Source organism: Pinus tabuliformis, chromosome 3_2, assembly GCF_031772625.1.
Source record: "Pinus tabuliformis cultivar Carrire ecotype Pingquan chromosome 3_2, CPIR1, whole genome shotgun sequence".
Taxonomy (NCBI): Eukaryota; Viridiplantae; Streptophyta; class Pinopsida; order Pinales; family Pinaceae; genus Pinus; species Pinus tabuliformis.
The window spans coordinates 347,557,601-347,582,417 of NC_142302.1; the positions used below are offsets into that span (position 1 = coordinate 347,557,601).

The 24,817-nt window shown below is 41.1% G+C and overlaps 2 protein-coding genes across 2 annotated transcripts in view; both read left to right on the forward strand.

The window, feature by feature from the left end:
• The window catches only part of LOC149180900 (cytochrome b561 and DOMON domain-containing protein At3g07570-like), an 80,061-nt gene that overhangs the window by 43,167 nt on the left and 12,077 nt on the right, over window positions 1-24,817 (forward strand). The window lies entirely within an intron of this gene.
• Window positions 23,734-24,393, forward strand: LOC149180901 (uncharacterized). Its single transcript, XM_089417963.1, has 2 exons — window positions 23,734-23,865; window positions 23,967-24,393. Exon 2 carries the CDS (start codon window positions 23,992-23,994, stop codon window positions 24,391-24,393), a length of 402 nt encoding a protein of 133 aa, XP_089274089.1. The 5' UTR covers window positions 23,734-23,865; window positions 23,967-23,991.

The window sequence follows — 24,817 nt, forward strand, 5'->3', positions numbered from 1 at the left end:
ACCCACACAATAAAAATGACACCGGTATTTTTGGACAATTGTCCCCAGAAAAGCCCAACTTGGGAAACCCAATGCTGCAGTGAGGGTTTTTATTATTATGCAACAGTGAAAATATGAGTACAATCTATGGATGCTCAACTGGAAATCCAAACGGCAAGAAAATTTGCGCAAAATTATTTTAAGGGAATTACCCTTCTTCCACAAGCAATCCCGACACAATTTCCTTCAGAAAACTCGGCCTCCAAGACCCTTTGTGTCAACCTTTGTGCTACTCTGCGCAGACCCTGTGACGTCAAACCTCCAACCTACCTCTGAAAATGTCATTATGCCCATCTCTGTTGAGGAAATCGCTTCTCTGACACTCTAGACCCTCTGCCCGGCCTCTGGAACTGAGAACACATTTCTCTCCAACAAATCAAACTGCTTCTCTGAAGCAACTGCGTAGTCCTCTGCGCTGCCTCACTGGGAATAAATCGGCCCTCTTACTGTTGCTTCTTCGGATCTGGAAAACTTCCTTTGAATCACTGCCCCTGCCCCTACCTATCTCTGTTGCCTCGTTGAAGCTCGAACTCTCCAACAACTGACTGCTGCTACTTTGGAAAATCAAATTCTCCAAGTGACTCTAGTGCGTTCTCCATCACCACATTGATCCCTTCTTATATCTTCATTTTGGGACTCCAACGGCCAATATTAAATCTTAATCGATGGCTCATATTATTTATGGATCGATCTATGTGATTTCTAAAGAATTCTCAACTTAACTTTATTATTTTTTATTATTAACCAATTTTCCTAAGTTTAGACTTAGGAAACATTAAAAAATTGGCTAATAATCTAATTAAGTCATTTCTAGGTGGAATTTCCAAAAAGGATTTATGGGTTTTGGAGATCTCATGTATTCTAGCCTCTCCGCCAAATTTCGTGGCTAGAACACATCCAATGCTACAAAAACAAACATGTGGTCTGGATGATTCCCCTGATCCCCACTCCATTCCATTATTATATCATTTGCAGCCTACCTCTTAAAGGATGTACCATGGGCATGCCACCCCATTTAGAGGTTGAAACCACCTAATAGGGTCCTTGGTTAGCCCCCTATTGAGCTTGGAGACACTTGTACATGCCAAAGCCCACTATGGAAAGGCATGCCACCATGAAGTACCCCATTGATCCCATGACTTGTAAGCATTATTACTTGACTATTCTAATGATTTGTTGTATTGGAGGGCAAGGGGACGCATTGAATCTTATGCAGAATTGCAGATGGGTCTTCATTTAGGGTTTGGTCTCCCGATATGGGGTCCTAGCCCTTCAGAGGGCCACATTGGCACTTGTAAGGTGAGCGTTGAGAGCCATGGACCTCCACCATAGCAAATATGACTTCATAGATCCTCAGCAGCATTCATTGATTGCTCGTATTCCACCTTTTAGATGATAATGATGCACTTGGTCCACCATGCCAGTCGGCTCCATAGTTGCACCATACACTTGGCAGATGTTCCAGGATGCCTCCCGCTGCAGAGAGAGGGATTATGTCATTACTCCAACCCTTACAGATGGTCTACAGGCATAATTGATCAATTTGGAGTTCCATGAGGATGCCCTTGTGCCCCCACACCCACTTGGGAGCACCATAGGTTCTTGATTGAAAAACAAAGGGCCAACCCCTTGTCCACTATGTTTGGAGTCAATTTCTACATCATGGCACCCCTTGGACTTTATTAATCCTTCTCAAAGGCCCAACGAATCACTTTTTTTAATCATTTGACCCTCTTGAGAGGCTTATCTTTACATTATTTAGCTATTTGGTGGGCTTGTCACCAAAAGTTTTGTTATTATGTACATTATTTTATTTTTGGGGCTAAATTAGGCCAACTTAGCTAAATCGAATTCATTAGGAAGTGTATAAATACAAGTGTGATGAATCATTTTGATCATCATCACTTGAATTGGATCATTCTGTCTTGGGAAATTTTCGCTATTCTTTTTGGAGGACGAAATTGGATGAATGGATGAATTTTGATGTTTGGGTCTCTTCATTTTTGTTTTGGAGCTTCACTATTGGCATATAATGATGATTGGATATACTATTTCTTACATGTAAGTAATCTGTTAACGTTATTTTGTTACTTTCTTATTGTCACATGCATGTTGCTGGGGATTTTCGCTATACTAGGCTGAATTTATTGCTTTTCTTATGCGAAATTGTGGAAAATTTTCTTTTTATAGCGTTGCATCATGTCATGGGCCATGTATGAATGAGTGAATGTTCCTAGAGATATTTTGTCGAAATTTTATCTTGATAAGTCATCATATATTGCATATCGAAGTGTAAAGACCTTGAAGCAATTGTCCCATGCCTTAATTGCCATGCGGAATTGTTCCAGAGGCCTCATTGACTAGGTGAATTCATTCCAAGCATTGAAATATCCTTGACTCCATTTCTCCCAAAGGATTAGGCACTGATCCTCCATAGGTGATCACTTAAAACTTAAAAGCATATCTTTCTCACCTTCTCTCTTTCTTTCTAGGCCTAGCCCCAATAGGTGACGTAGGGCATCAAATTTCTCACAATTCACCCACTCAAAAAATTCGACCTTTTGCCCTCTACTACGATGTTGTATCTCCTAGAAGCCCTCCAAATTTGAAGCAATTCCGATGGTGGGATCTTGAGATATTCCAAGCCCTAGCTCCGAGATCGATTCTTACCCTTGGTTTCCCTTGGCTAGTGACCTCATTGGGATCATTACATCAAAATTAGTGAAAATTTTCCTTTGATCCTCTTCTCCCCATCAATTAGGTCAAGAACACCCTTGATTGATCAACTCCACCCCCTTGACCTAATTTTGGGTCCACTTGGTCCCGTGTGGTCCCACAACTTACTGAAGATAATTTCACAAAGACCATTTGGAAACCAAGTTTTCACAAGGGTTTCTAGGACTAGGTCCCTCCTTTACAAGTCTTATTTGCAAACCCTAGCCCTTGAAATCCCCTTGGCCCTTCTTAGAGAGCCTTACACCTTGCTTCTCAAGCAAGTAAACCATACAATTGAGTCTCTCTTGTGAATAGGCCTTAGGGATCACTCTTTATCTCTTCATTGATTCATCCATCTAGTGATTCCCTTCATAACGTGTCCCCCCCCATCGATGAAAGTCCTTAAAAAGTAAGGAGCCTTAACTGAGGTGACAGTGTGCTATCGCTCGATTGTTGCACCTAGTAGTTGTGAAAATTTCATCTATCACAGCAACTAGAAATTATTTTCCTAATTGTTAATTTATTTACAATTTATTTGCAGTTTTCTACAACAAATACCAAATAATTCACACTATCATTTTCACAAACAACTACTGTAGAAGTAAAAATTAACATTGGAATCTAAGAAAATCTAGCGCACACATAAAAATGATTTCGTTATTTTTGGACAATTGTCCCCAAAAAACCCCAACTCAGAATAACCGGTGCAGTAGTTGAGGGTTTTTATTATTATGCAGCAATTAAATTTGAGTACAATCTATGGATGCCCAATTGGCAATCCAAAAAGCAAGTAGATCTAGCCAAAATTATCTAAGGGAATTACTCTTCTTCCACAAGCAAACCCGACACAACTTTCCTTCAGAAACTCATTGCATCAGCTTCTACGCAGTGCATGTGTAGACCCTTGGACGTCTAGCCGGAACTACCTCTGATGAAGTCGTTATGCCTGTCTCTGCTGAGGACACTGATTCTCCGTTCCTCTGGAAGACTTTCCGGGCCTCTGGAAGCTGAATCGAATTTTCCTCCAACCAAATCAAATTGCTCTTTTGAAGCAACTGTGCAGTCCTCTGCGCTGCCTCACTAGTAATAACTCAGCCTCTTGCTGCTGCCTCCCCCAATCTGGAAAACTTCCTTCGGATCACTGTCTCTGCCCCACTGTCTCTGCTTCCTTACTAAAGCTTGAACTCTCTAGAAACTGATTGCTGCTACTCTGGAAAATCGAATTCTCCAAGTGCTCATTGACTTCTTTTTATAATCCTTTGTTGGAGCACCAACGACCAAGATTAAAACTTAATCAAGGGCGAGGATCATCTTGAAGTCGATCCATGTGAGTTTTTAAACTATTCTCACTTTGACTTAATTAATTATGATTAATTAACCAGTTTTCCTACGTTTAGACTTAGGAAACATTAAAAATCAGGAATTGATTCTCCTGTCTCTGACGCAGTCGTTCTGCCTGTCTTTGCTAAGGAAACTGATTCTCCGACCCTTTGGAAGACTTTCCGGGCCTCTGGAAGCTTAATCGAATTTTCCTCCAGCCAAATCGAATTGCTCTTCTGAAGCAACTGCGCAGTCCATTGTGTTGCCTCTATAAGATAACTCAGCCTCTTGTTGTTGTCTCTCCCAATTTGGAAAACTTCCTCTGGATCACTGTCTTTGCCCCTCACTGTCTCTGCTTCCTCACTGAAGCTTGAACTCTTTGGAAACTGATTGCTGCTACTCTGGAAAATCGAATTCTCCAAGTGTCTCTGGTGTATTCTCCAAGTGCCCATCGACTTCTTCTTATAATCCTTTGTTGGAGCACCAACGACCAAGATTAAAACTTAATCAAGGGCTAGGATCATCTTGAAGTCGATCCGTGTGAGTTTTTAGACTATTCTCACTTTGACTTAATTAATTCTAATTAATTAACCATTTTTCCTATATTTAGACTTAGGAAACATTAAAAATTAGGTTAATAATCAAATTAAGTCATCTCTAGGTGGAATTTCCATAAACGATTTTTGGGTTTTGGAGATCTCATGTATTCTAGCCTCTCCACCAAATTTTGTGGCTAGAACACATCTGATGCTCCAAAAACTAACAATAGTTGCCCTTTTAGGATCCCCTCCTAGGATCCTTGTTAGTTTGAGAGGTAACATGCTCCAAGAGTGGAAGGCTAAGTCAACAAGCAAGGAATGAGGTGTGAAAGGCCTTCAAAGTGCAACATTCACCTTCAAAAGTGCAACACTCCCCTCCAAATGCGGAATGACCCCCTAAAATGCCCCAATGTCCTCCTACAAAGGTGAAAATGGCTAGAAGAGTTTTGCAAGGGGTTGGCCATCAAATCAAGTGAAAAGGTGTCTCAAAATGCATGAAAGAGGAGAGTTCTCAAGGGTGTGAGATGTGGCATGTGTATAGAAAGCTCATGCATATAAAAATGGCCCAAAATTGCCTTGGATGATATGACTAGTGCCTTAAGACCTATGAAATTGCCTCGTGAAATGTGAAGTTGCATGAGTAATTGTAGAACCATCTCCAAGGGTACATGGCCAAATTGTGATAAATACATAAGAGCGGGGTCCATGCTTAGACATAGGATAAGCATGTTGCAATAGGTATGACAATATTTACAACATGAGCAACACTTCTACATATCTATAAAATGGTTTAGAGGTACTCTAAATCATGCATCTTGGTAGATCCATCCCAAGATCATCACATACCTACCCAGGCCATAAATGACCAAGATGGTGACAAATTAAAGCCACAAAAGGGTAGTCGAACAAAGCCATAAGAACAAGGAGTATTTTGAAATGGGGACTAAGAGGATGAGCAATGACCAACCATCAAGGTTTTAGAGATACCATCTAGACAATAAAACACTTTTACATAAATCATCTAAGCATGGCCCAATACAATACAAGAATACAAAGTGGTCATGTTACCCACTACCTATGGATAGTATGCATAGGAGAAATTTTTCTCTCAAATGGTCTTCAATTGCTAGCTAGCGGCCCCTTGCAGCCACCAGATAGCTCAATGTGCCACTATCTCTACCACCTGAGCCAGCCATGTGGTCCCTCGCCCATCTCTTATGATCGTATGTTTGAAGGTGGGCCTCTTGACCCTAAAAATATGGCTTTTCATTGGTATACTTGAGTAATTTTTCTTACTTATCATGGACACTTTTGGGCATGGATTGGCGGGGGAATTTGGCGGAAAGAGTGGGCTAGGTTTGTACTCTTGTCTCCTCCACCTGATTTGGTGGTTAGCCTTGTATCCTAATCTTGTGGGATCTCCTTTACTGGCTATTAGCTTTAGGGTTGGCACTACATGGGAGATCCCGATTTTGGTTGCGTGGTCTCGTTTCCCGACACCATATACATCACTCCCCTTCGCTCATTTTAACCTCGTTCATCACTTTAACCATCTGGGTCCACATAGGTTAGCCTCCCCCTCCCCTAGTCCACACTTTTGGTCAAGCTTGGAACGATGCCCGGAGGTTGATGCAACTAAAAAGAAAGGAAAAAGAATAATTTGGCCACTTACAATAGGAAATGTACCACAAAATGCAAAAGATGGTTAGGACATACAAATTTAGCACGTGGGCAAAATCCAAACATGAGCTCTACCCCTGATTTCATGGACATCACCCTGGTTCCTATGTGCCCTAGATGAGCCCCCTCCACATTAAGGAACCCATGATTGTCTCAACCCCCGGTGGGCAATGAGTTGCCCTCCCTTAAAAGGGGGTATATACTACTATATTCTACACATCATGCTCTCATCCCCTAGACCCCTAAGTAGTTATGACGAAAAATCAATCAAAGGCAAAAGGCATATGAAAAAGGGTGGAAAAACAAAGGTCAGGGTAACTCATGTACCACGATTTGCTCCCTCCTACACTCATATAACCAGGTGTGGGCTTCCTTCATCATAGATACCCTTGTACCATGACATGTGGCTGGGAGTCTTCCCCTGATCCCCACTCTGACTCATCACTATATCACGTGCCACCTACCCATTGATGGATGTACCATGGACATGTTACCCCCTTTAAAGGCTGAAACCACCTAATAGGGTCCTTGGTTAACCCCCTCATTGAGCTTGGAGACACCTGTACATGCCGAAGCCCACTATGGAAGGGCATGCCACCATGAATTGCCCACTTGATTCCATGATTTGTAAGCTCTTTTACTTGATTACTCTAATGATTGGTTGTATTGGAGGGCAAGGGGATGCATTGGATCTTATGCAGGATTGTAGGTGGGTCTCCATTTTGGGGTTTGGTCTCCCTATACGAGGTCCAAGCCCTCCAAAGGGCCACATTGGCATTGCAGGGTGAGAGTTGAGAACCATGGGCCTCAACCATAGCAGAGAATACTTCATGGATCCCCAATACCATTCAGGAATTGCTCATGTTCCACCTTTTGGATGAGAATGATGCACCTAGATCACCATGCCCAGCCGGCTCCACACATGTACCACACACTTGGAAGATGTTCCAGGGTCCAGATGAGGATGTGTCTCACTACAGGAGACAAAGGAGGGCTTATGTCATCATCCTAGCCCTTACAGATGGTTTACAAGCATTATCGATCCACTTGGAGACCCATGAGGATGTCATTGTGCCCCCACACCCACTAAGGAGCACCACCTATGATTTCCTTGGATATCAAGGGGCCAACCCCTTGTCCACTATGTTTGGAGCCTTTTCTCTTAACTTGGCACATTTGGACTCGATTACGCCTCCTCAATGGCCCAATGGCTCGTCATATTCATTATTTTTCCCTCTTGAGAGGCTATTTTTTGTATTTTTGAGCTATCTCAATGGGCTTGTCACCAAGTCATATCATTATTATTATATTATTTTATTATTTGGGGCTAAATTAGGCCAATTAGGCAAATCGAATCCCCTTTAGAGTTGTATAAATATGAGAGAGGCTCATTCTAACCTGTCATCATCACTTGGATTGGATTAGTATATCTCAAGAGATTTTTGCAATTTTCGCTGGGTGAACTTTTTGGAGTTTCTTAATGCACTATGATGTTTGGATTTTCGCTATTGTCTTTGGAGCTTCTTTCTAATGTGAAATTGATGAATGGATATACTCTCTCTCTCTCATGTAAGTCAAAATTTTGATGTTATTCTTGTTATCTTACTTGTCAAATGCATGTATCTTGTTATCATTATTCTTGTATGGGTTAATGTAATGTGAAATTATTTTGGGACCTTGAATAATTGATTAAATGCACAAGTTGAGCTTTGAGGGATTGGGTGAATGTTCCTAGAGGCACCTCTTAGGTTGAAACCTCGAAACTTTGTCTCCTTTGCAAATTTCAAGTATAAATCCCTATTGATCTAGTTGTTGCCCTTGGAGAGGCTAGCGAAGATCAATTAGGGCTCCTTAGCTCACAAAAATTCTCAATCTATGTGTATCTTGACTCCATTAAGCCCATGCTATAAGGCATTGATCCTCATATCCTTTTGGTGGTCAAAGTTACTGCTCTTTTCTTCACTTTTCCAAATTCTAGGCCTAACCCTAGAGGGTCACCTAAGGCATCAATCGAATTCCTTTCTGACCATCCAAACACCTCGATTTTTGCTCCACTTCTGCGTTGGGGTTATCTCCAGACGCCCTACAAGTTTCAAACAAATCCAACGATGGAATCCTGAGATATAGCAAGCCCTACCCACAAGACCAATTTTTGCCTTAGCTTGATTTGGGTTAGTGTCCTCATTAGGATCATTGCATTCAAAATCTCAAAGAAAATTAGTCCTTTGATCCTATTCTCTTCCCTAATTAGGTCAAGCCCCTCCTTGATTGATCAACTCCATACCCTTGACCTAGTTTGGGTCCACTTGGCTTCTTTGTGGTCCCACAAATCTGTAACTCAAATTCCACAAGGATTATGTAGAAGCCATTTCTTCATTAGGATCCTCAAGCCTAGGAAGCCCCTTGTCAAGGCATATCCTCCAACCCTAGGTCAAGGTATCCTCGATTCCTCATAGCCCTTTTTAGAGAGCCAATCACCTTGCTTTCAAAGCAAGCAAGCCAATTATTTGAGCCTCTCTTGTGAATAGGCTTTAGGAATCCCCCCATATCTTGTCATTGATCCATCTATCCTCTCATATCAAGACTCCTCCCATCGGTGAAAGTCCATAAAGAGCAGGGAGCCTTAGTTGAGGTGACAATGGGCTATCGCTCCGTTGTTGCCCCTTGACCTAGTAGTTGCTCCATAGGACCAACTCCTAGGACCCCTGCTAGTTTGAATAGTAACAAGGCACACTTTTGTTTTATCTATGGAACTATTGACATGGGATAAGAATCACAAATGAAAAAAAACATCCTCTAGTTACCCCTACATGTTATGAGGTAACATGGCCCACAAAAGAGATTGACTAGGTCAGCCTTAACCAACCTAGTATTACAATAAATTAACATATGTTGACCTTAGCCACATATATGAATGATATAATATGGGTCCATCATAGCCATGTGTGAAGATTACACCATTCTTAACAAAACATTGAGTGAATATCAAGACAAGGTAAAGACTTTGGCAAACTACAAGTGAAGATATGGAGACTCGATCGTGCAACAATGGGCGGATGATGGTGTGGATGAAGTGGTGACATGGCAAAAGGAAAGTGGTAGGAAATAATTGGTGGTTGGATAAGCAAAGGGTCATGGAAGGTTTGATGTTGAAAGTAGAGCTTTGTTAAAGATGGAGGTCACACTAGAGACAAAGCCACGCACCTGGAGAAAAAGGCAAAGTTCCTTTTGATCATCACCCCCTGCCTCTCTTGTTGTAGCGGGTGGACGTCAAATGAAGGTCGAAGGTTGAGCCAAATGACATCCCGGAGCAAGTGTAGGTTGGAGCCTTGAACATGAGGTGAACCATAAGGAAAAAGGCGAAGCATAAAGGAATATGGGAGATACTCTCACCCACCACCCTCCGCAGACCTTTGAGTGTGAAGACCAATGGACCTTGTCCACATGTAAAGAACACTACATGGGATAAAAGGAAACCTATGGGATAATGGAAGTGGTGTGATCCCAACCCCATGCCATGACATGGATGAATAAGATGTTACCACATGGTAGTTGAAGAAAGAAAAAATTGGATATTGTAGAGGTCATGATGTGACGATACTAAAAGTAGTTATGAGCATGTAATGAGTAGAGGAACACAATTATAGTAGTTCTAGCGTCTAGGGTCAAGACAATCCAAGAAGATGAAGGGGAAACCAACATGGAAGGTAGTGACAACAAGAAAGGAATAAAAGAAAGTGAACAGGGATGAGGGAGGAAAATCCTTGAGATAAAAGAAAGGAATAAGTCTACCATGGCCTTAGGCCTACCAGCCCAAGAAATTCTGGAAGAATGAGAAGGTCATGAGCCTATTGTGATAAAATTCTACAAAATAATAGAAATAAGATGCATTCTTCTATTAGACAATGTTTTTCCCTTTAGGGTCTCCACTTAAATCCCTATGTTGATGTTGATATCATTGTGGTGTTTATTAGGGTAGTTACATGTTTTCTTTCTATGAGTCTTATTAATGTTGTAGACTATGCATGGTGTGTGTTTCCACTATGTGGTTTTAATATTGCATGTTGGGTCGGCCCCCGTTACATCAAATGGTATCAACACAAGCAACAATGCTAGGAGCAAAAGAGATAACAACCAGAAAGGAAGACCAAAGAACAACACGACATGAGAAGAAGATAAAGAAAAGAACAGACATTGAGAAGAAAGAACGTAACGATGCTAAGAAGATGATGCAAAGGAAGGTGAAGAAAATGTGGGGAGCAATGCTATCAAGTGAGTAAAGTTCACTGAAAAAGAGAGAGAAGACTATTGACAAAGAAGAAAAAATTGTCACAAAAAGAGTCGATCTGCATGTGGTAACAAAGGTAAAAAATAATCAAGGTTGCGTAGTGGGATAAGTGTCTTTGCCTACTCAATTTATGTTATAAAGAGAGGTTGTAACTGTTCAGGAGTAGTTGAAACTCTAAAGAGTTTTGAAGACAGTCTTGATGGTTAAAGTTAAATGGATGCCATGAGAAGAATTTTATGGATAGTGTAGTGCCTACAACTGTTGTAAAAAGAGTTCAGGCCAAGAAGAACCCAAACGAGGAAGAAAAACAAAGAAATCAAGAGTCCACAAAGAAGATGAGGGTATCCAACAATCACACTAGTAGATTATGATGCCCAGGAATACAAGGAAGGCACACTTCATAAATGTTGAAGTGAATCTCTTGGAAAAAGGTTGAGTTTGTTGAAGAAACATGAGAGAAAGAAGGAAGCATCCAATAGATAGAGAAGTTGCAAAGAAGAAGACAACATATTTAAATTATACTAGAAAGAGCAAAGAAAGTTGCATGAAGGGAAGAGGAACCAAAAGGTTGGTTACTGAGAAAAATTGTTGTTGGAGAAAGAAACAACATGAATCATAAGAGAAATTCATGATGGAATTGAGATGACAGTTTTGGCATTGGCAACTGTGATTGTTATCTTGAGAAGAAGAAATAGTTACTTGAAGATGAGAAAGAAGGAAGGATAGTGTAACCATGGGGCACTGAGACTTCAAGTTGCGTGGTTTGAAATTTGAGCACAAGTATTGGCTACACAAGGAACACCCCTTTCAAGGTGTAACATATGAGAGTTAGGGATGAGTACATGATGTGTTGTGAGTAGATATTTGGCCATAACAAGGCACTAACATAAGCTATCAAGAGAAGATGTAGTTAAAAGGTCTCATGAATAGAGACTTGGCTCATATGTTCTTGGCAATGGTGTGACGGTGGCAATTGTTTATTACCCAATATAGTGACTAGAGATTGAGAGTCGCAATGAATCCAAGAGACAAAGGAGAAAGTAAAGTGATGAAAATACTTATGAGTGCAGAAGACAAAAGTGAAAGTATGAAGAAGTGCATGTAGCAATGTGCAAAGATGCAACAAGAAGATATAGACAAAAATTGAAAAAGAGAAAAGGAAGCACACAAAATAATGTGCAAGAGTGTTGAATTGCAACAGAGATAGGGAAAATTGCAACATGGAAAAGTTGAAGAATTGCAGAGAATTGTAGAAATAAAAGATTAAGAGAGCTCTAGAGAAAAACTGAGAAGAATAATGAAAAGCTTGAGAGAAGATGTAACTGTTAATGAGAATAGGGATTGTTACCCACCATTTTGTGGGCAATATCCCTAGGAGAAAAAAAATTCTCCAAGATGGTCCTCAGTCGGTAGTCAGCAGCCCCTTGCAACCACCAACTAGCTTGTTGTGCCATTTTTCTGCCACCTGAACCAACCATGTGGTCCCTCACCCATTTGTTATGATCGTATGTTTGAAGGTGGGCCTCCCAAACCTAAAGGTATGCCTTGTCATTTGGTAATTGAGTATTATAGTTTGCTTATCATGGACACTTCTGGGCATGGATTAATGGGGGGATTCAGCAAAAAGAGTGGGTTAGGTCTGTGCTCTTGTCCTCAGACCTCTTTTGGATGTTAACCTTGGACCCTAGTCTTGTGGGATCTATTTTACTGACCCTTGGGCTTTAGGGATGGTACTACATAGGAAACTCTGATTTTGGTTGTGTGGTCCTGCTCCCTCATCCATATATATTACCCCCTTCCACTCATTATAACCTCATTCATCATTTCCTCCACCTGGGTCCACATTCCTCCATAGGGTCCACATAGGGTTAGCCTTCCCCTTCCCCTTGCCCGCACCTTGGGTCAGGCCTAGAATGATGCCCCAGAGGTTGATGTAGCTGAAAATAAAAATAAAAGCATAATTGGCCACATTCAACAGGAAAATATACCACAAAATGCAAAAGATGGCCCAGACAAACACATTTAGCACGTGCGCAAAAGTCAATACATGAGCTCTACCCCATCATCATGGCCATCACCCTGGTTCCTACAAGCCCTAGATAAGCCTCCTTTATCATTCAAGAACCCATGATTGTCCCAACCCCTGGTGGGCAATGAACTGTCCTACCTTAAAGGGGGTATCCACTGCTATATCTCACACATCATGCTCTTACCCCTTGAGCCCCGAGCAGTCAATTAAAAAAAAAATCATAAAAGGCAAAAGGCATATAAAGAAGGGTGGAAAAATCAAGGTCGGGCACTTCATGTACCACGATTTCTCCCTCCTATACATTATATACCCAAGTGTGGGCTTCCCTTTTATTAGCTACCCTTGTACCCCAGCATGTGGCCTAGGGCTGCCCATTTCATTCCCTACTCCATTCATCCCTTTATCACATGCCACCACCCTTTAAAGGATGTACCTTGGACATACTATCCCCTTTAGAAGTAGAAACCACCTAATAGGGTACTTGGCTAACCCCGTTTGGAGCTTGGAGACATTAGCACATGCCAAAGCCCACTATGGAAGAGCATGGCCATTATGAAGTCCCCACCTATTGTCCATGGTTTGTAAGCTCTTTTACTTGATTTCCTTGATGACTTGTTGTACTGGAAGGCTAGGGGATGCATTGGATCCTATGCAGGATTGCATATGGTCTCCATTTTGGGTTTGGTCTCCCTATACGGAGTCCTAACCCTCCAGAGGGCTACGTTGGCACATGTAAGGTGTGTGTTGAGAGTCATGGGCCTATACAGCAGTAGACAACACTCCATGGATCCCCATAGATGTTTAGAGATTGCTTGAGATTCACCTTTTGGACGAGGAAAATGCACTTGTTTCACCTTTGCCCAGTCAACCCCACAGTTGTACCATGCACTTGGCAGATGACCCAGGACTTGTATGTTGATGTGGCATCACTTTCACCGTCATCTAAGCCTTTACAGATGGTCTACAGACATCTTCGACTTACTTGGAGACCCATGAGGTCACTTGTGTGCTCTCACAACCATTGGGGGCACGACATGTTTATTTTGTGGAGCACAAGGGGCCAACCCCTTGTCCATTACTTTTGGGAGTCTTATTCATCATTATGACACTTATGGACTTCATCGGGCTTCCCCGAAAGCCCAACGACATGTATTATTGATCATTCGACCTCTTAAGAGGCTTGTTATTTTGTTTATGAGCTAGTTTGGTTGGCTTGTCACCAAAAGTTAGTTATTTGCACATTAATTTTATTTGAGTGGCTAATATAGGCTCAAGTAGCTAAATCGAACTCATTAGGAAGGTATAAATACAAATGATGAGAGTTCATTTCTCATCATCACTTAGTTTGGACTTGTATCTCTCTTGAGATTTTCGCTATTCCTTCTTGGTGGACGAAATTTGGAGCATGGATGAATTTTAATGTATGGATTGTCTTTTCTTATCTTGGAGCTTCTTAATTGGCAAGTTTATTGGTGTTGGATATATTTTCTTACATGTAAGTACAAATTTAATGCTATTTACTCTTTTACTTTGTCACATACATTGATGATGAGATTTTCGCTATACTAGGGCTAGTTGTTGCATGCATTTACTGTAGAACTATGGAATTATGTTTCTATATAGCATATCTCTATGTATGGGCCACGTATGTTGAACAAATTTTCCTAGGGATAATTCTACGGTTGAATTTATCTTGACAAGTCATCTTACCTTGCAAAAAGAAGTATAAATATTAAAAGCTTTAAGTTCACTCTCCTTTGCCCTAATGACAAGCGAAGCTGTCCTTGAAGCCTCCTTGACCTAGAAACGAAGTCCATCTTCATATTCTTCTTGACTCCAATCTCCCCAAAGGATTAGGCACTGGTCTACCATAAGGTGATCACTTAAAGAACTATTTTTCTTCACCTCTCCTTTATTCTAGGTCTAGCCACATTAGGGCTCTTAGGGCATCATTTTCTCAACAAACCACCCATAGAAAAGTTTTGATCTCTTGGCCTCTACTGTGTTGGTGCCTCTCCTAAGCCTCCTCCAAATTTGAGAAAATTCCGACAGTGGAGTTGTGAGATATCCCAAGCCTCGATACTGGTTTTTGCCCTAAATTTCCCTAGGCTAGTTCCCCATAGGGATCATTTTGCACCTTTGAGTGAAAATCACTTCTTTAATCCCCTTCTCCTCCTTATTTAGGTCAAATCTATCAATGGTTGCTAAACTCCTTCCTCTTGACCTAACCTGGGTCCACGTGGTCCTGTGTGGTCTCATACCTCGTCTTCAAAAACCACTTGGGACCACCAAGTTCAACAAGGATTTTGTGGTTTTGGAAGGTCCTTTACAATTCACACTCCTTAAACCTAGCCCTTAGATCCTCATCCCCTTCTCCGAGAAAGCCTTGTACCTTGCTTAAGAAGCAAGCAAGTCCCATTCTTGAGTCTCCCCTAGGAAAGGGTCCCTGAGATCACTTCACATCCATCTTAGCTGATCTATCCTTCATAAGTGATTCTCTATGTACCGGGTCTCCTCCCATTGGTGAAAGTCCATAAAGAGCGGGAAGCTTTAGTTGTGGTGACAGTGGACTTTAGCTTCATTGTTGCTCTTGACCTAGCAAGTGCCCCTCTAGGACCCCCTGCTAGTTTGAGTGGTAACAGGGCTGATTTACAGTCCTAAGAAAAATGAAGAGATAAAGGAAGATAAAGATTTATTTTTGTGAACATGTTGCAAGTTGATGTCAATAGAACAAGCATACCCAAATCTACTATAGAAAGAGCAGCCTGCAAATCAACGTTTTGCTGAAAAAGAAGAAGATAAGAAGATGAGATAGAATGCAGAAAATCTGTAGAAGATAAGAAGCTGAGGATTGATGGGATAAAGTGGCATATCTCTGTAATCTTTGTTTGTTTGATAAAGATGCCTAAGTTGCTTGAATAATTGAGTTGGAGAGAAGTGTACCATCCGGGAGTGAGAGGACTCTGTACTGTGTAGTCTTGAGCAGAGTCTGGCTACACCCAGGCACCTGTGTAGACTGCATGAGAAAGGACAATTGGAAATTTTTGTGGGGACACAATTCAATTCCAGTCATGCAAGTGATGCATGACTTGGAGAGGTGACAATTGTGATTGTTATCTTGGGGGATAATAACTTAAACTCTAAGAAAATATGATATGCACATGAAAATGTACTTGGAATCAGTGGTGGTGAAGAAAGAGACAAAGGATGGCAACAATAGATGAAGAGGATGAAAATGGTAGCAAAACAGAGTAGTTGCAGAATGGCGGCACTGATGGACATCTTTGATTTCCATAATATATTGTGTTGAATTTGTTGCAGGTAAATGTGCCAAGTGCAAGAAGAGATGAAAAAGGTAGCAGTAGTGATGACGAAGAAAGAAGTAGCACTAGCAGTGAAGTGCAGAAAAATATGGTGATAGTTGTTGAAGATGCAATTGACTTGAAAAAAAAAAATCTATCATTTATTTGCATATTAAAACCCTAAACTAGGATTGACAACTCTTTCCTTCTTATCCCTGGAATGATAAAGGAAATGGAAACTTTTACTTTAAGAATTTAACACTGCCATTAGGGAGCATCCAAGAAGCGCCTAGGGAGCATCCAAGGAGAGCCTTGGGAGTGCATTCCTTGGCTATGGGAGTGCCATGCTCCCAAATTGGTAGGGAGCATGCCCAAAAGGTCCAAAAATCACTGCCTAAGAGTTCTCAATCAGAACACAGTTCCAGGGCTGGAAGCAGGGGGGATGGTTCCTGCAACACTGCTATAGATTGCTTAGTGAGGCTTTGCAATAAGGTGCTATATTTTGCAGTAATAGATCTCTTTGAATCAATACCTTTAACAAAATCACTAGACACCTGCCGTAATAGTGAGTTACTAGGAAATCTTGGGATTTCTCAAAGAATCATAAGGGCCATGCCCAGAAAGGTATGTGAATCCATGAAATGCCACCTGGATCACTGCCAGAAAATTACTAATGATCACAGATGAATGATCAATGATGCTTGTTCTTTTGGATACACCCATGTATGCTGCTCTGAAACTGATACAAGACCATGAGATCAAGCTGAATGGACCCCCATGTGATATATGTCGTAGCAAGTTGCATTAATCATTGGTTAATATTTGTGAACCTGAAAAATCTAAAACGCTCTAGTTCATGAATAACAGCAAAGCACATATTATTGGTGATTATAACAGGTATGAATGTTTCATATTGAGTTATTCATTGGTTGCATTACTCATTTGCTGATACAATGCAAATATCAGGACATGAAGGCTGCACACGAGAAACTTCAGATTTATACAGTTCAAAGTTTCAAACCTTGCTAACCAGAGTAACTGTCCTTCAAAACCTCTTGGAATTTGCAAGTGATCAATTTCCTATTCTTGCAGGAAATGTGGAACCAGCTTCTGGAATTGTGCAGCACTTTTGCACTCATGAAAGGTCTCATGCAGAGCACAAGGTCACAGCTAAGGAGTCCTCACTCCTTGACTCTGATACCATCTCAGAACTAGGTGTTACATTTAGGATTGATTATTAGCGGACTTGGCATAGCTCACACAAATATGCCTTAAGAAAATATATTCAATAGACACAAAATGTCTGATACAATACAATGGTTAATATAACCCATATAAATAACGTAAAATATAAAGGACATGACCTCTGGTCACAACTCAATATATATTATTATATATTGATCGAACTTGTATTAACATTGAAACTCAAGCTCAAATCCCCTCGGATGGGTGCAAATAAGACCAGGCGCAAGTTTCACAACATAGAAAGGCCCCTCACAGCACATCCACTTAGACAAGTACAGTTGTAAGCTGAATTTCCCAAAATAAATATAATATTAGTGATAATAATAACCCAGACTCGAGATCATACACTAACAGATGCAGTTGTTTAAACAAGACATGAAAATTAATACTTCGCTAGTCCCGAATTATTTATAGTTTGATATACTTTGGGAATCCTTTAGGATAATAATAGATAAAGGCTTAACTATAGGTGTTACATTTAGGATAGATTATTAATGGACTCCACATATCTCAAACAAATTTGAATTATGCCTTGAGCAAATATATTCAATAGACTCAAAATGTCTGTGATGCTAATAGAATGGATAATACTAACCCACATATATAATGTAAAATATAAAGGACATGATCTCTGGTCACAACATATATTATTATATATAGATCAAACTTGTATTAACATTTAGACTCAAGTTCAAAACCCCCCAGTTGAGTGCAAATGATGTGAAATTTCTTGGAATTGCAGCTACTGGAATTTACTCTTCTAACTGATTAGCAGTTTATTAATTTTCTGATTAATACCAAATAAATCACACTGCAATTCTTAACAAATAAATTCTGCAGAAGCTAAATAAAATGTTGGAACTGAGAAAAGAGATGCACACGCATAATAAAATCAACACAATAATTTTTGAACAATAGTTTCCGGAAAAACCCCGAAGGGAAAACCGGTGCAGCAGATGAGGGTTTACTTTTATTATTATGCAGCAGTAAAATCCGAATACAATAATCTAGATGCCTTACTGGCAATCCTCAGCAAATAATCTGGCCAAAAATATAATGGAGAAATTATCTCCCTTTTGCAAAAATTCGTCCTCCCACTAGCCTTTTCATTCTCTCCCCTCAGCAACTCAGCTTGCCGGGAACTCGCACTACCTAGCCTGCACAGTTCATACAACCTCTGGAACTACTCCAACTAGGTTGTCTAGCCTTCTCCTGCCACTAGAAAAATTCGCACTCCCTTTCAGAATGTCTTTCCGACCTCCGGCAGTTGATCCAACCTCTTCCTGGCAATTTGTCCACCTGGACTAGCAAACTCGCACCACCTGGACGACTTTCTCTGCAGAATATTTTGGCTTCCCTTCTGCTGACTCTCTGACACTGGAAAATTCTTCGGAACTCTCTATTGTTGCTCCCTCAATTACTGATGCTCTGCTTCTCTGGCTCGAACTCCTCTTCCTGTTGAATCTCTGCAACTGGACAACTTCATCTGTTAAGGAAAACGCTCTCCCTGTGTCTTCGATATGTCTATCTCCAACCCCATCGACCTGCTCTTATAATCTCTCGTTGTAGCACCAACAGCTATGATTAAATCATTATCAACGACTAAGATCATCTTTGACTCGATTCGTGTGAGTCTCTAGAGCTTCCTCGATCTTTCTCAATTAATTGTTGTTAATCAATCAATTTCCCTAAGTTAGACTTAGGGATTTTTTAATTATTGATCAATTAATTTAATTGAGTGGTCTCTCGGTGTTTTCCCCTGAAACATTTTCTGGGTTATGGAGATCTTGTGTTCTTTAGCATCTTTGACACAAATCGAGATTGTTACTGCTCAAACTAGCAAGGATCCTAGGAGGGGATCCTACAAAGCAACTATTAGGTCAAGGGGCAACAATGGAGCGATAGCCCACTATCACCTCTGCTAAGGCTCCCTGCTCTTTACGGACCTTCATCGATGGGAGGAGTCCCGGTATGAAAGGTATCACAAGGATGAATGGATCAATGAATGGATGGAGGGTGATTCCTAGGGCCTATTCATAAGAGAGACTCAATTATATGGCTTACTTGCTTAAGAAGCAAGGTGATGGGCTCTCTAGGAAGGGCTAAGAGGATTCTCAAGCCTAGGTTTGGGGAATATCTCTTGTCAAGAAGCTTGCTAGGTCCAAGAGTCCTTGTGGAGAGATGGCTTCTATGCAATCCTTGTAGAATATGAGTTACAAAGTTCGGGACCATAGAGAAGCCAAGTGGACCCAAACCAGGTCAAGGGTATGGAGTTGATCACTCAAAGAGGGGCTTGACCTAATTGGAGAGGAGAATAGGATTAAAGGACTAATTTTCTTTTGAAATACAAATACAATGACCCATGTGAGGACACTAACCCAAATCAATCTAGGGCAAGAGATGGTCTCATGGCTAGGGCTTGCTACATCTCGGGATGCCACTGTCGGAATTGCTTGAAATTTGGAGGACCCCTTAATCAAACTACAACGCAGTAGTGGACCCATTTTCGAGGTGTTTGGATGGCTACAAAGAGATTCGTTTGATGCCCTAGGTGACCTTCTAGGGTTAGGTCTAGAAATTGGAAAAGTGAAGAAAAGAGTGGTAAATTTGACCACCAACGCGATATGAGGATCAGTGCCTTATTTCTTGGGCTTAATGAAGTCAAGATACACATAGATCATGAATTTTTGTGAGTTAAGGAGCCCTAATTGATCCTTGCTAGCCTCTCCAAGGCTCGCAACTAGGTCAATAGGGATTTATACTTCAAATTAGCCAAAGAGATGAAGTTTCAAACTTTCGAGGCCTAAAACCTATTAGGTGTCTCTAGGAACATTCACCCACTCTCTTCAAGTACAACGCATGCATTAAATCACTTATTCAAGGTTCCCAGAAGAATTTCGCATTCACGGTTTAACCCATACATGAATAATGATAATGATAACACGCAGTAAATGAGTAAAATAACAAGAATAGCATCAAAATTCGACTTACATGAGAGAGAGAGTATATCCATTCATCAACTTCGCATTAGAAAGAAGCTCCAAAGACAATAGCGAAAATCCAAACATCATAGTGCATCAAGAAAGCTCCAAAAAACTTTACCCAACAAAAAGTATGAAAATCTCTCAAGAGATACTAATCCAAATCCAAGTGATGATGATCAAAATGAATCACCTCACTTCTATTTATACAATCTTTAATGAGTTTGATTTGCCTAATTGGCCTAATTAAGCCCCAAAAAATAAAATAATGTGCAATAATAACATCCCTTGGTGACAAGCCCACCAAGATATCTCAATAACATAAGAATAAGCCTCCCAAGAGGGCAAAATGATCAATATAACGAATCATTGGGCCACTGAGGAGGCCTAATGAAGTCCATAGTGTGCCATGATGTGAGAATGGACCTCAAACATAGTGGACAAGGGGTTGGCCCCTTGTTTTCCAAGCAAATCCTTGTGGTGCCCCCAAGTGGGTGTGAGGGGCACAAGGACATCCTCATGGGTCTCCAAGTGGATCGAAAATGCCTATAAACCATCTGTAAGGGCCAAGATGATGACAAAGGCCCTCTGCAGTGAGGCACGTCCTTTATCTGGACCCTGGAACATCTGCCAAGTGTATGGTGCAAGTGTGGAGCCGGTTGGGCATGGGGAACCAGGTGCATCATCCTCATCCAAAAGGTGGAACAAGAGCAACCAATGAGTGGTGTTGGGGATCCATGAAGTACTCTTTGATATGGTGGATGCCCATGGCTCTCAACCCTCGCCCTACAAGTGCCAATGTGGCCCTCTGGAGGACCAGGACCCCATATAGGGAGACCAAGCCCCAAATGGAGACCCACTTGCAATCCTGCATAAGATCCAATGCGTTCCCTTGCCCTTCAACACAACAAATCATCAAAATAATCAAGTAAAAGAGCTTACAAGTCATGGAACCAATGGGGCACTTCATGGTGGCATGTCCTTCCATAGTGAGCTTTGGCATGTACAAGTGTCTCCAAGCTCAATAAGGGGGTTAATCAAGGACCCTATTAAGTGGTTTCAACCTTTAAAGAGGGTGACAGGTCTATGGTACATCCATCAAGTGGTAGGTGGCAAGTGATATAGTGATGGAACAAAGTGGGTATTAGGGGAATCATCCAGACCACATGTCATGGTACAAGGGTAGCTATAATAAGACAAGCCCACACTTGGGTATATGAGTGTAGGAGGGAGAAAATCGTGGTACATGAGTTACCCCAACCTTTGTTTTTCCACCCTTCTTCATATGCCTTTTTCCTTTGATTGATTTTTCTTCATAATTGCTTGGGGCTTCAGGTGATGAGAGCATGATGTCTAATATATAGCAGTGGATACCCCCCTTAAGGTGGGGCAATTCATCGCCCACCGGGGTTGGGACAACCATGGGTTCCTTAATGATGGAGGGGTTTCATCTAGGGCCCATAGGAACCAGGGTGATGGCCATGGATAAGGCGTAGAGCTCATGTTTGGCTTTTGCCCATGTGCTAAACTTGTATGTCTTGGCCATCTTTTGCATTTTGTGGTACATTTCGTGTTAAGAGTGGCCAAATTATGCTTTTTCTTTTCTTTTTATTTACATCAACCTTCGAGGCATTGTTTCAGGCTCGACCCAAGGTGTGGACAAGGGGAGGAGAAGGCTAACCCTATGTGGACCCACTAGGCACATGTGGACTTGGATGGGAAAAGAGCCGAATGGGGCTAAAATTAGTGGAAGGGAGTGATGTATATGTGTCGGGAAGTGGGACCACGCAACCAAAATCGGGATTTCCCATGTAGTGCCAACCCTAAAGCTAGTGGCCAGTAAAGGAGATCCCACAGGACTAAAGATACAAGGCTAACCACGAAATTTGGCAGTGGAGACAAGAGTACAAACCTAGCCCACTCTTTCCGCTAAATCCCCCCACTATTCCATGACCAAAAGTGCCCATGACAAGTAAGGAAAATTACTCAACTATACCAATGAAAAGCCATAACTTCGGGGTCAGGAAGCCCACCTTCAAACATACAATCATGAAAAATGGGCGAGGAACCGCATGGTTGGCTCAGATGGCGGAGATAATGGCACATCGAGTTATCTGGTCGCTGCAAGGCATTTTTGGCTGTTGGTTGAGGACCATCTAGGAGAAAACTTTTATCCTATACATATTACCCACAGGTTGTGGGTAACAGAGACTAGAACACTTGTCCAATGCTACCAAAAACTAACACTCCCTCTTAGCGAGGAAGGTGTTCTCTATCTTATCCATTCCACTACTATACCCATCAACATGACGAATATCCTTAAGTCTATAACTGAACCACCTCACGATGTTGATGTCTAACAATTGTGATACAACTAGCTGTCATTGTCCATCAACATTGCGCATACTCTGATTCATCTGCTAACCCTATAGCTGAATTGTTGAAAAATGTGTAACTAGGTTCGGTCTTCATAAATATGAAATGTACTTTTTGATTCTTGTAAATAGTAAAATGAAAGAAAATTATTATTATTATTTTTGGAGCATGGGTTTCATACTCAAGGTCTTTTATTTTATAGGTCAAGCAACCATTGAGTGCTTCTAGGGTTTGTCCTAGGTCAAGAAGTCAAAAGAGTCATTGTCATAAGTTGAAGACCCCTTCAGGTACATTGTAACTTGCAAAGAAAATTATTTTTTTGTCTTTAAAAGTGTCAAAATACCCTTCAAGACCAAGTTGGCCTGATAGCTGGCAAGTCATCCTATAATGAGGAGCCACATCCACCTTGAGGAGCCTATATAAAGGAGGAAACTCAAGCTCCTTGAAGCACATTCAAATCCCACTCATTCAAGCAAAGGAAGAGGACGAAGAAATCTTGGTTTTGGGATATTTCTCTCTCACACGTGGAAAGGAAGGCTAGGGTTTTTGCAATAGATCTAGGGTTTTTCTCTGCAAGTTCGATCTTGAAGTAGGGAAGGCAAGAAGGTCAACCGAAGGTCACAAGAAGCCATCCTCAAGCTCCGAAAGTCAGAGAAAGCCAAGTGAAGGTCCAAGGAAGCCTTGGAAGGCCAAAATAAAGCTCACACCTGTGGCAGCTGCCAGCAACAACTGCAGGAGGGACAAAAATTTCAGGTTTGCACTGTGTATGAGGCCATGGACAGGGCGAAAGAATCCATTCGGGCCTACTATGATGATAAGGGAGATGAGGGGTTTCAGAGACAACTCCTCTTATGGGGAGTGATTGATGAACGATGGAACAACACACTCCATCGTCCCATTCATGCTGCAGGGATCTACCTGAACCCCGCATTTTCTTACACATGTGGGTTCGTATTTGATGCTGAGAACATGGATGGATTCTTAACCTATGTCTAGAGGATGGTGTGATCTCCAACAGAACGTACAAAAATCTCTAAAGAAATTGAGACATATAGGATGGCAGGTGGCACATTTGGCTTTGACATGGCTGTGACTGATAGGACGATTAAGATGCCAGGTATTTTTTAGTTTGTTTCAAATTTCATTGTCTCTTCAAATTCCATTTTTTTCTTATGTCTATTTAAAATTTTATTTCTAATTTTGTTGTAGATGCATGGTGGAGAATGTATGGTGCCAGGGCACCCCTTCTGCAAAAGCTTGCCATTCGAATCTTCAGCCAAACATATAGCTCCTCAGTATGTGAGCGCAACTGGAGTGTATTTGAAAAAATACACAACAAGAAGCGCAACAGGTTAACACTTAAAAATTTAAAATATTGCAAATTTCCAAATAATTTTTTGAATTCATTAAACGATATTTTTTTATAATTATTATTTCATGATCTTTGTACAGGTTGGAGTCCTAGCGACTTAATGACATGGTCTACGTATACTACAATCTTCGATTGTGGGTGAGGCAACTTGAGAGGACACCTGATATGGAGGCCATCTCATTGGATGGGATTGACACCATTGCTGCATGGAGGGTTAAGGCCGAGCGGCCTCTCATGGAGTCTGCTGATGATTGGTTAGTGCAGGATGTAGTGGAGGAGGAGGAGGAGGAGTTGGAGCAAGATGAGGAGGAGGTGACACCACCTGCCCGGGCTACCCTTGCCACCAGTAGAGGACGTGGTCTACCTCCTATAGCTCCTACTTCTAGTTCTTCAGCTTCTAGAGCACAACAGACTCCACTGCCAACTCCACCAGCACCAGCGTCTACATCTAGAGGGAAAGGGAAAGCTATGGCGTTTTCTCGCAAGAGGGGCAGAGGAAATCAATAGTATTAGAGTTTAGTTATTTTGTTCATTTCATTGTATATGACATTATGGCTCATGATATGACTCATGAGATACATTATTATATTTTTTGTTGATATTTTGAGGCTGAGTTGGGACTCAGGGGTCAGGACTTACTATTCAAGACATGATTCACTGTTATGTGTGATGTAGCACTACAAATGATATTAAACATCTTATATATTAGTTCTTTTATCATATTTATGTGTCAATGTATTTATTTTATGTTGTAGATGGTTTAGATATTAAAAAAATTGAATATTTTTGTATTTTACGATTTTTTCCCGATTATTACCGATTTTTTCCCGATTTTTATGATTTCTTCCGATTTTTTCCTCGCGTCGAAATTATTCCGATAATGATTAGTGCAACATTGCTGCAAGCCCGTGACTACCTCATGGATCTTAAC